General features: G+C 37.4%; 2 protein-coding genes across 4 annotated transcripts in view; both read right to left on the bottom strand.

Annotated features, from left to right (window-relative positions):
* TAFA1 (TAFA chemokine like family member 1) overlaps nucleotides 1-12,272 on the bottom strand; it is a 547,514-nt gene that overhangs the window by 122,000 nt on the left and 413,242 nt on the right. For 2 of the 3 annotated variants that reach the window (XM_050781321.1, XM_050781322.1), the window contains exon 3: nucleotides 11,344-11,484. In XM_050781321.1, the coding sequence (XP_050637278.1) occupies nucleotides 11,344-11,484 (141 nt within the window). The remainder of the gene's footprint in view (nucleotides 1-11,343; nucleotides 11,485-12,272) is intronic. The other variant, XM_050781323.1, reaches the window with a different exon arrangement.
* The window catches only part of ARL6IP5 (ADP ribosylation factor like GTPase 6 interacting protein 5), an 808,776-nt gene that overhangs the window by 698,522 nt on the left and 97,982 nt on the right, over nucleotides 1-12,272 (bottom strand). The gene's annotated exons all lie outside the window — the stretch shown is intronic.

Genomic DNA, 12,272 nt, shown 5'->3' with positions numbered 1-12,272 from the left:
CATGCTGTGGAGCAATCTCAGCCCTTGAATTCCATGACCCCATGTATATTCTCAAAATAACTTCCCTTTTTACTTGAACCACTATTGAGAAGGTTTAGGTTTCTTGCACCTGGGAGAGCATTGATGAGAAGAGGCATTCAGTATAAAACAAAATTAGTGTGTAGGCACCAAAGGAGACCAGGAATGACAACTTCAAAGTTAGCATGTGCAGGTCATTCTAAATTTAAAGGATGTGACCTTCCTTTGAATGAGTGGCTAGTTAACTGCCCAATCATTTTACGAGCCTAAGTAATATTAATTGATAGTCCATTACATTTTACCCTCAATTTTTAAAATGATGCAATAAGGAAAATACCAAGTAATATCAGATATTATTGGACTTGCTTTTCATTTCATAAGTGAAATAGGTGAAATGGGGAAGGTGAGCGTGTTCCACCAATGTCCTAGGTCAATTGATGATCTCAAACTCATCCGTTCTTACATAGTTGGTGCATAAGATTTCCTTCCCATGACTACTCCACCCATCTAGGAACCCAGGTTTCTCCTCTCATCTCCTGGGGGTCACCTATGCAGGGTAGGAGGCTAAGGAGGTCTAAGGATACCTGTGGTTTATGACTTTTGTTGGAAAATAAATGTGCAATATCTAGCTGCTCTTAATGGATGGTCTTCACTTGAAGGCAGCTAATAAAATGGCTTGAACAAAGTGTATTGAGCTGTCATGTACAGTGTTCTCTTGGCTGGAGGTTGGAGATATGGATCTTTAGGTAAAGTCACATCTCTCTGGTACTAGTCACAGATGGCCTTTACTCTAGTGGGCCACATCCCGCTACCCATGTGGTCCTTCCTTCCTCCTCTCCCTCTGCTCTCAACAGTCTGGGGAACACGAAAAAACTCATTCTTCAATTCTAAATCTGAGTACCTTAATAGGTTTTAAATTTAAATTCCACACATTTGGGCCTCTCTTCTCTGGTTAGTGGGTGCATTAGTCCATTTTCATACTGCTATAAAGAAATACCCAAGACTGGGTAATGTATAAAGGAAAGAGGTTTAATGGACTATCATAGTTCCACATGGCTGGGGAGGCCTCATAATCATGGCAGAAGGCAAAGAAGGAGCAACAGCACAAATTACACAGTGGCAGCAAGAGAACATGTGCACGGGAATTGCCCTTTATAAAACCATCAGATCTCATGAGACTTATTCACTATCACAAGAACAGCATGGGAAAACGCGTCCCCATTATTCAATTACCTCCCACTGGGTCCCTCCCATGACACATTGGGATTATGGGAGCTACAATTCAAGATGAGATTTGGGTGGGGACACAGCCAAACTGTATCAATGGGTAATTCGTATCTTGTTGTTTGAACTTGTATGGGGGGGAGGTGGTAGGTTTTCAGAAATTCAGGGAGCTTCAGAGGATGGAGGAACATATATATCATTAATTTTTTAAAATATTACTCATCTGTATAAGTTTATACGCAAGTCCCAGAAGGGGATACAAGTTTTACTACTTCCTTATATAAAGTTATCAGATTCTTCCGCATAGAAATGTACCTGTATCCTCGGCAGCTTCCGGTGTTGTTGCAGAAGGACAGGGCTATAGATTTTCCTAGAAGTGTGAAATAATTCACAAGATTTGCTTGTTATTCATATGGACAGCCCATTAATAACACAGGACCCTAGAATCCTGCCTTATCTAGGCTGCAGCCCAGCTAAAGGGATGTGGAGCTGACTCCTTAGATTTAGAACAACATTTTTCCTGCTTTCTGGAAAAAGAAAGAATGAAAAGTGCTATCATATCAGAGAAGACCAGGTATTTGAAAACACCTGAGCTCTCTGGGGAAACCAATGACTTGGCGGCTACTTTGGGGAAATTTCTTTGTGAATTTGAGGTTATGTGTAAACAAGTTTATGGCAGCTAGGTAACTGACAAAGATTTCAGGTGTGCTGTGCCATGACCTCTCTCTCTCTCACACACACACAACATACACACCGTGACAGATGTTTATGCACAGAATTTTGCTTCTCTCAAGTGGCTATATTGATGGGCTTTACAATGAGACTTCTACATTAAGTCTAGGATATGCACTAAATATAATTTTATATATAGTTTTCACATTAAAATGACATCAAAATTCTTGAAATATTTCTTAGATGATACCCACAGTCATGAATCTGATCCTGTTGAGAAAATGCAGAGAATTAAACATCCAAGAGATGTTGCTAAAGTCATTGCAATTATACTGCACATAATTTGTATTATGTTCCCCAAACAGCCAGTCTAATCACAAAATTTCCTATTTATCATCTTCTTTTTTGGTGAATCTCAAAGAGAAGAGTGGCTAACTAATTGAGTTTGTAAGTCATTTATCACTGAGTATGATTTAAATGTAATTTTTCTCTCTCTCTTCCTTAAGTCTGGGTATTACCAAACATTTTATCTCTGCCTATTTGATTGATGAAACACTGTAGTTCAGTGTTTAATTTACATTTCTTCATCTGACTGATGGTAAGCATTTTTTCCATGCTTACCAGCCATTTTTATTTCTTTCAGTGAACTACTTAAGATATTTCCTTGTGCTAAAAAATTTAGGTTTAGACCAGTCTATACAATATAATATCATTTGTATTTATAAAGTTTTACATGTCTGTATCTGTAGGCCTGTGTGTACCAAAACATTTTCTGTAAGGATATGTAGAAATATGACAAGGATCATTTCCTCTGGCAATTATGATGTGAGAGGATTAGAGGGAAAGAAAAAAAATGAAGAATTACTTTAATTTGTATTCTTTCTTTGTTAGGTTTATACACATACCTTTCTTTTGTAAAAATTTTTAATTGATAAATAATTATGGGGTATGATGTGATGTTTTGATACATATTTCTATTATGGAATATATGCATACATTTATATTCACAACAGATTATATATATTACTTTGATTAAAGAGTATATTTTTCTACAAAATTAATTTTTTAGAAAAAAACTTATTTAAAATTAGTTTATTCACTTGAAATTAGTAGAGAAATGACTGTATGAGCTAGTTACCACACATTCCATTGTCTTTAAGGATCAGGCAGGAAATCAACCTGTCAGAGCCCAGTGCAATAATAAGAAATAGTGAGCCTTGTAGGAAACCGGAGTGTCCCATATAAAGGCATGCAAAGTCAATTTTTTCAACAGTCTGCCAATCTCAGGAACAGGTCTGAGAATGGTTTTTGCCGGTGGGCTGGCGGCTGGCAACTGGCAACTGCTGCTCTAAACCAGAAAACAAACAAACAGAAAGATGACAACATCTGCTCTTGGACAGATACATATGATGACCGAATTCTAGTTGTTTTTGTTAGGAGGAACAAACGTAGACACCTATCTTTTATTAGGCACTATAAAAAGCTTTGACAGTTCTTGTACATTCATCCTCTTCTTCCTCTTATGGATGCAGACTTGGATCCCTCACACTCCTGTACATGTTTAGGTGCCAAGCTGGGGACTAAATGCTGTTTCAAAGAGGATTTACATACAATTCAGAAAGTATGCCTGAAACTGCCATCACTTCATAAAGATGCTATGCAAGATCCTCTTCTAATAAGAACAATGGAATTTCCCTTTATAAATGTCTTCTGATAAAGTCATATGTGTTCAGCATTCCATCTACTAAACAAGCTTGGGTGTGTTTAAAAAGAACAAAGCAAGTTTCAAACAGAGACAGTTATGAAGGGACCACAGCCAGACTTTGTGGCATGCATCTGTGATCCACCACAGCAATGCATTATCTCAGTATTTCATTGTGTGTGGATTATAAGTAACAAATGGCAGAACCAAAATAGGTCATCTTCTCTGTCCCCTAAAACATTTAATATTTGTGAATATATATAGGGGCTTAAGTTTTTTCATACTATGCTTGCTCTGGAAGCTCTCTAGATGATTTCCAAGCTGCAGTTGAGCCCAACATGTCACTGAGATACTATAAATCACATCAGTATAGGATCAGTTGTGTACTGTCTGGCCAGCCAGTCTTAGGAAACACACTGAGCTATCTACAGGCATCACACTATCCATTAACTCAGAAGACTTGAAAGATAATCCTGAGAAACAAATCATTGTACACAGACTCCACAGCATCATAGCCCCAAGTTTATTGCGTGGAACTCTGAGGACTAGAGGAGATAAAAAAACTTTACAGTTAAAAAGGTTCTAAAAGTTTGGGAAATACTGTGTTCAAGTTTAATAAGTTACTTGTCTGCGGAACTTCTCAGAGCCTTTAATACACTATCATGTTTTGGAAGGCTAAGCAGAGGCTACCATACATAATCCTTTTCACATATATCTCATGTTATTCTATGAAAAACTGTTGCTGAATTTCAAACTTCCTTCAATTCTCAAACCTTTTTCTCTACCATGGCTGTCTCTAGGAAATATGATGGTATGTGGTCAAGAAAATTGTATCATGTCTTTTCCCAAGGAGCAATCACCAGAAGGAACTTTTGCAGAAGTTCTTGTTCTAGAATAATGCCACTTGAAAAAAAATTAAAGTTACATCCTCAAATAAATTTTATTTTGTTAAAAAATAGTTATAAACTGTAACACTGAATACAAACAGTTCTTGGGAAAAATGAATCAAGCCATTTTATGGATAGATGTATTAATGTTCCTTCTAAGCATTTATTTATTAACTTCTCTCTTTTACTACCCTTAATCTCTGACTCTCTCTTTCTCATATGCTTTGTATGTTTCTTGCTCTCACTGTCTGGTCTGTCTTGCCTCCTTCTTGTCAGTCTGTCTTCCTGGGTCTAAGTCTTTATGTATCTCTTTTCTGTCTCATTTGCTCTTATCTTGGGGACTAAGTGTGATGAGCCAGGAGCAAAATGTCCTTTTATGTTGTTAAGTTCTGCTTCTTCACAGAAATAGCAGGATGATTTTTTCATTGTATTAACTAAAGATTTTTTTGTTTTGTTTTGTTTTGTTTTAAACTTGGGTTTTCACTGCTGTGAAAGAAAGTTCTCTGATGTAACCTGGGCTTTTGTTAACACTTTCTCTTGCCGGTGATCCAGTATAAGAAGACAAGAATACCAGGTGAATGTTGCTAGTAAACAGTCATTGAAATGGTCATAATTTACATGAAAGGAAAAGACAGACTTATGAACTTATCACGAAGACTTTTTCTTAATTACAGTGATTCTAAAATCCACAATGCCTTAAAGGACTTCCCTACTAACAACTAGTTTAATGCACCTCCCCATATTTATCCACGTCAGAAACAGATAAAAATTACATGACAATAAAATCCTAAATAGAGAAAACTGCACAAAAATTTCACCACTCCCACTATGCTTAAACAATGAAGCTTCAATCATTCTATAAAAATAAAAGCACTGAAAGAACTGCTTCTAATTGCTCCATAACAATGACCTAAGAAAGCACAATCATCTTTATGATGTAGAAAGAAAAGGGGCAGGTATTGCCCAATGAACTGAGTGTTTCTGTAAGCATCCACATGGTTGGGCTCATTGCCCTCTCACCCAGATATTTGGCATCTTATAAGAATGCCCTTGGAATACAACATGTGTTCATGTTAGTTAAGGGTTTGCCTATGCTTGATGAATGGTGAGCCCTGTAGGCAGCCCTGGCTGACCTTCTGGCTCTGCCATGACTGGCTGTGTGATTTTTGAGCCAGTCACCAAATCTCTCTGGTCCTCAGTTTCCTGGTGAATAAAATGGAAATAATAGGAGGACACACCTTACAGGGTTAGAGTTAGAATTAAGTAAGTGTATAAACTTAGAGTAGTTGGGAGAGTGGCACATAGTAAGCCTTAAAAAATGGTAACTATTGTTTTTATTATTACTGGTATTAATTATATTCCATTATTTTTACAACTTTGAGATCGATACTATTTTCATGCCCATTATAGATTCATTAGAATCATAGAACGTAACTTAATAAGCCCTCCAGAAATTTATTTTTGTTTGTTTTATATCATTTGTTTGGAAAAATTGTTCTCAAATAAATAGGTGTGTTTTGAATCATCATCCTCTTGTTTATGAATCTTTATTTGATTTTAACTTTTAGTCCCTGAGAAGTACTTGGAAATTAATGAAAGGCTGTAGGTAATATTTTTAGTTGTTCTCAACTAGAGATATTGAGTAGCATGCTACCTACTTCCATTTTGGGTTATAGATTAATTAAGTAATAATTAGGGTATAATGATTTACCTTCCTTCAGAATAGTGCTAGGCACAGGTTCAAGGATATAACGCTTTTATAAGTATTTATAAATGACTATTTCATAACTTAATTTGGCAAGTGTGTATTTTGGTGTTTTCAATTATTAGAAAATAGAATATCATTTTTGAAACAAAAGAACACCACTTAAAATTTTCTCCAAATATATATACTTTTGAATAAGCTGCTAAGGTTTTACCCCAAATTTTCTGTTCTATTTTCAATAATCTGCTCTCAGACTCTCAATCTTAAAGCAATCCAATATATGCTTCTTTTAAAATGATAGCTGTTCTCTTGTTTTTGAAAACACTGTAAAAGGCAACTGACCTGCAATTTCAGAGGAAGACAAATAAGAGCAATTGGAACATTTACCATGGGAGATTCACTGCATAAGTCAGAATATGTTTAGGACAAACGTGGTGTATAAATTATCAACTGCTGTCATGCAGAGAAGTTTATGCCTGTCTATTCTTAGGGAACTGAGATTGGGAATGCAAGAAACACTGCAAATGCCATAAAGTGGAGAGGATAGTTAAATAAATGGTGTATCCACCTCTGAAAAACCCACATAGCTATTAAAAATAATTTTTTGAAGAATATGTATTCCTTGGGAAATGATCATCATATATTAAGTGAAACAAGCCATCCATAAAACTTTACTGCAGCATTTTAGTTCAATAAAATACTTACAATGTGAGTTTGCTCTTTAATAGCGGGGTAAGACTGGAAGGACATATATTAATATGTTATCTTACAATGTAGTAATAATCCCTGGGCAATGATATCATGGGTGATTTTAGTGCATGGATATATCTCTGAAGTTTTCAAAATTCCTATTATAAACATGCATTCCTGAAGATGACTTACCAGTGTTAGTAATATCCATGATAATTAGTTGGAAGCATTTCTAAGAAAAGATGATGGCTAAAATTCCACCGTATTCAATTAATATGAAACAAAACTCATATAAAAAGCTTCTCTCTAAGGATTATCCACATTTACTAGTCAGATAGAAAACAGATATTATCATTTAGTGAGCCTTTGACAGGAGTCGACATTGTGCAAAAAACATTATATAGAAGATTTCCTTAATCCCCAGAACAATCTTAAGAAGTAGAAATGTCTATAATCCCTGTTATACAGATGAGCAAACTGAGTTTAGGAAGCAAATTAATCATTCTATCAAAAATACAGATGAGGAAGCTGAGGTTAGAAAGCAAATGTCATTCTATCAAAAATGTCATTCTATCAGTAACAGTTACAGCTCTGATTCCATCCAGGTATATCAAATTTCTCAGTCCATGATGTTAATAACTACACTGAAATTTTAATTTCTATTCACACTTTAATTTAATTTTCATTCAGAGATCTAGGCCACCAAAACAATTTTGATCATAGCAACACAATAGACTTGCCCATACATGCCAATGGATTGAAGGATTTTGGAATAGAATGTTACCAAAAATATAAACAATAAACATGAGAATAAAGAACACTCAATACTTTATTGACTTTTACCTGGAAGACAGAAAGGATAGCCCTTTTGTTTGAACCAACCACACCAAAGAGTTCAGATTTTCCAAAGTCAAACAGTTTTCCTGAGATAAAAATATTACTGTTATGTGGCTTAACTTCTCACAAATCTTAGGGCTAGATACCATTTCCCCCTCTGTCAGCATAAGCAATGCATTGCACTTTGTGTTTTGTATCCAAATCCTAAAGGCAATTCTATTTCTAGATCATTAGAGATAAAAATGAACTGGAAACAAAACAAAGATTTATAGTTAACGGCTTCAAGGCTTTCTTTGGCAAAGAATATGAGAAACCATCATGGTTTTGTTTTATAATGCTTATTGGCTTCTAGGCCAAGAGTTTCTTCTTTAAGAGAGAGGGAAATAGCTTTACTCATCTAACTGCCTGCCTTCCCTGCATTAGAGGTGCTCACTGTGTTGACTGTAGCGTAGAGTAAGTAAATAATCATAGTGCTAGTTTTTCAACCTCAGTATCATTGACATTTTGAGCTGGAGAATTCTTCATTGTGGGGATTCAGGGGAGCAGGGGTTGTCCTGTGTATTGCAGGATGTTCAATAGGATTCATGGCCTCTACCCACTAGATATCAGTAGCAGCTCCCTTGTTGTGACAAATGTGTAGACCTAAATATCTCCAGACATTATCAAATGATCCCTGGGAGAAATTGCCATGGTGGCTCATGCCTGTAATCCTAGCACTTTGGTAGGCCTAGGCGGGAGGGTTGTTTGAGCCCTGGAGTTCGAGACAAGCCTAGGCTACATAGCACGACCTTGTCTCTACAGAAAATAAAAGAAAAATTAGGCTGAGGGAGAATGTTTGCTTGAGCCTGGGAGTTTGAGGCTGCAGTAAGCCATGATGGTGCCATGGCATACCACCTGGGTGACAGAGCAAGACCCTGTCTCTAAAAAATAAAAATAAAATAGCTTGACCTTCCCATGGCATATAATTGATAGCTGTATATGCCACATAAGCTTGCTCCTCTGACTTTGACTAGTTGGGCAAAGGTTGATGCATTGGCCTAACTTGGGCCAATCACATCTTGTCTTCTCAGACAATGTATTAAGACACAGAAACTGAGTCAAATGTATATGTGCCCTGAAGCAGTACAATCATGCTTAGAGAGATTAGAGTCAGTACCATGGAAGTAAAAGCCTTATATCATTCTCTAATTTATGAGAAGGTAAAAATAAAAATCTTGAAAAGAGACAGTCTACACAGGAGAGAATTAGGCAAACAGAGATCAGAGACAGTATGTTCCATGAACAAAGAAAATGAGATGACAGCTGCCTGAAGAACTTACAAATTCCAAGAGGTTTGGCTGAATTTCCTATAATTGGTTCACCGAGATTCCTTTATTTCCTTAAAATACTTCCTCTTTACTTAGCCTAGCTTGAGTGTGTTTCTCTTTCTAACCACCTACTGATCCATAATGAAAATACATAACATGAATCGATCTAGAAGGTGTCCTTCCTTATCTATATCTAGAGGAAGAACAATGAACACCAAGCCAAGGGATTCAGGTTCAATGTCCTGTTATGTGAACTAAGCAAGTGACTCATTTCTTTGAGTCCTCCTCCTGATTTCTTAAATAAAGGATTTGAAAATCAATGCACACCCAGCTCTAAATTATGAAACACAAAGATGGGAGGAGAGATTTATAGTCCCTTTGCACCTTGGACTCATTGTTTGGCAGTAACATATAAAATTGTCTTAAAGCTGGTGGTCTAAATTTGGTATTAGAGTCCATTATGCTGGACTAAAGAGTCATTCGAGCCATGGGTTATCAACCATGGGATGAATGGAACACTATTCAACCCTTCCAAGCCTCGGTTTCTACATGTTGAAAATGGTAGAGAAAAATGAATCTCCTTATGCTAATCAGTTTCCATGGTGCCCCCCAATGATCCCTGCCTGCTGGTCTTCCAGCCCTTGTAGTCTACCACCACAATGAATAGGGGCTGGTGGGTATAACCTGTAGGATATTGTGGAAATAACAAAGTGTAACTTCTGAGGTGATGTATAAAGGCTTCTGTATTGTTTTCTTGGATTACTCACTCTGAGGGAAGCCAGCTACTTCAAGCTTTTTACACCAAGCTTTTTATGAGAGGGTGTTCACAAGGCAAGGAACCAAGACCACCTCCCAATAGCCATGTGAACAAGCCTTCTTAAAACCATTCTGCCATATCAGTCAAACCTTCAGATCTTGACTGCAACCACATGAGATGCTCTAAGCCAGAACCTCATAAGTTTAATTCGTGACCCACAGAAACTACGACATAATATTTTCTGTCTTAAGCTGTTAAGTTTTGGGATCTGTTATATCGCAATAAAGAAAACATATACTGCTTTGTCGAATTGTTGGAAGGATTAAATAAAATAATGCATGAGAAGTGTTTAGCACAGGGTTTGACCCATACTGAGGACTCAGGACAATTCTATTTATTCATCAATTTTTCTGGAGCACCCAGAGTGGTACCTGGCATATAGTAAGTGCTCATTAAATATGTGTTGAATGAATGTTAGGTGTTGCTATATTTATTATCATTATCACCATCATCATTCTCTATAGCCTCAGTCCAAAATCATTTCCCAAATGAGCTGGACCTTCAAGTTTCTTGACCTAAAAAAAATTCCTTTACCCTAATTTGCTCTAAAAAAATTTCAAAATAAAGCTATTTGAAACCCCAGAAACCAGAAGTTTAGTTCATTTTGTGCTGCTATAATGGAATATCTGAGACTGAGTACTTTATAATGAATAGAAATTTATCAGCTCACAGTGCCAAAGGCTAGGAAGTACAAGATCAAGGCATCAGGTAAGGGTCTTCTTGCCGCATCATCACATGATGAAAGACAGAAAGGCAAGTGTGCAAGAGAGGTATACACTTACCCTTTTATATTAGCATTAGTTCTACCCATAAGGGCAGGCTCCCTGATATGACTTGGATTTATGTTCCTGTCCAAATCTCATGTCAAATTGTAATCCCCAGTGTTGGAACAGGGGCCTGGTGAGAGGTGCCTGGCTCATGGAGGCAGACTTCTCCCTTGCTGTTCTTACGATAGTGAGTGAGTTCTCACAAAATCTTGTTGTTTAGAATTGTGTAGTACCTCCTCCTTTGCTCTCTTCCTCCTTTCTTGGCCATGTAAGACCTGCTTGCTTCTGCTTTACTTTCTGCCATGATTGAAAGTTTCCTGGGGCCTCCGTAGCCATGCTTCCTGTACAGCCTGTGGAGCCATGAGCCAAATAAGCTTCTTTTCTTTATAAATTACCCAGTCTCAGGTATTTCCTTATAGCAGTGTGAGAATGGACTAATACAGTTCCTCACAGCCCAACCACCTCCCGAAGGCCCCACCTCTCAATGCTGCAATGGCAAGCAAATTTCAACATGGATTTTTTTGGGGAAAAAACATTGAAATCATAGCACCAGAGAAAAAAGAATTTAAACTCTGCTGAGGCTGGCAATTGTATAACTTTTTAACACTTTGGATGCACCTTCTTCATTATCTGGAACCATAGCAGATAAAATGAGAAATTACATTATGTACAGTGAAGGCCATATGAACTTTTCAAGAGGTAAAGCCAGGTACCTACCGTCGACACAGGAAGGCCGGTTTCTTGTTGTTCCAGCCACTTTTCCAGGTAGACAGGAACACTTTACTGTTTGTGACCTCTCCTCAATGCGATTCTTGTTACAACATCGGTGTGCTGCTATCACTTCACACGTCCCTCCTTCTGGCAAGAGAGAAAGAACAGGGACACTGATTAGAAATAACTCAGTGACTATTCGAGCCTCTGGGAGTACATGTAGAGAGGTTGAGGAAAGTAATTGAAATTATAGAAACAGTTTCCATGAAATATAATTACAAAAGGACTCTCTTCTACTATATGTAATCACAGAGAGGACAGTGCTGTACTTCCAAAGCAACAAAGAATACCAATGGATAGCCCTCAAGATGTGGCAATTCTGGGCTGTAGGTATTGAGAGGCAGTAAAGCAATGAATGCCTGGAACTAACACACCTAATAAAGATGCTGCCTGATTTAAATGCATATTTTGGGAGCCATCTTTTGTGTTATCATCAGATTTAAGATTCTCTGAGCTCTCTCTATTGACAACTGACACTCCAGTGATACAGAAGCTACAGTGCCAGAAAAACTGCCCAGAAATCAGCTCTCCTTTCCATTGCCTGCCTACTTCAAGGGGGCTAAATAGAAAATCTATTCGGGATATATTTCCCAAATCTAGACTTCATCCACAAATGAAAGAAAGAATTGCTTGAGAAAATGGGTAGGTGCTTTAAACAATGTCTCAAACTGCAGGCCTGGTCATGTAGCTTGACTTAATTGTAACAGTTCATCCATGCATTCATCAGAATGTATTGGCAAACTAATGTGTGTCACCCTCCACTAGGTTCTTAGCAGGTGAACTGCCGGCTCCGTGTAAAGGTTGATAAGCATCCAAGTGGGTCTTTCTGGCCTACAGGAAATCAGCTAAGCCAGATCTCTAGGGACACACAAAAG

Source organism: Macaca thibetana, chromosome 2, assembly GCF_024542745.1.
Source record: "Macaca thibetana thibetana isolate TM-01 chromosome 2, ASM2454274v1, whole genome shotgun sequence".
Lineage (NCBI taxonomy): Eukaryota > Metazoa > Chordata > Mammalia > Primates > Cercopithecidae > Macaca > Macaca thibetana.
The sequence above is the reverse complement of the archived record's forward strand: the minus strand, read 5'-3'. Positions and strand labels throughout refer to the sequence as shown.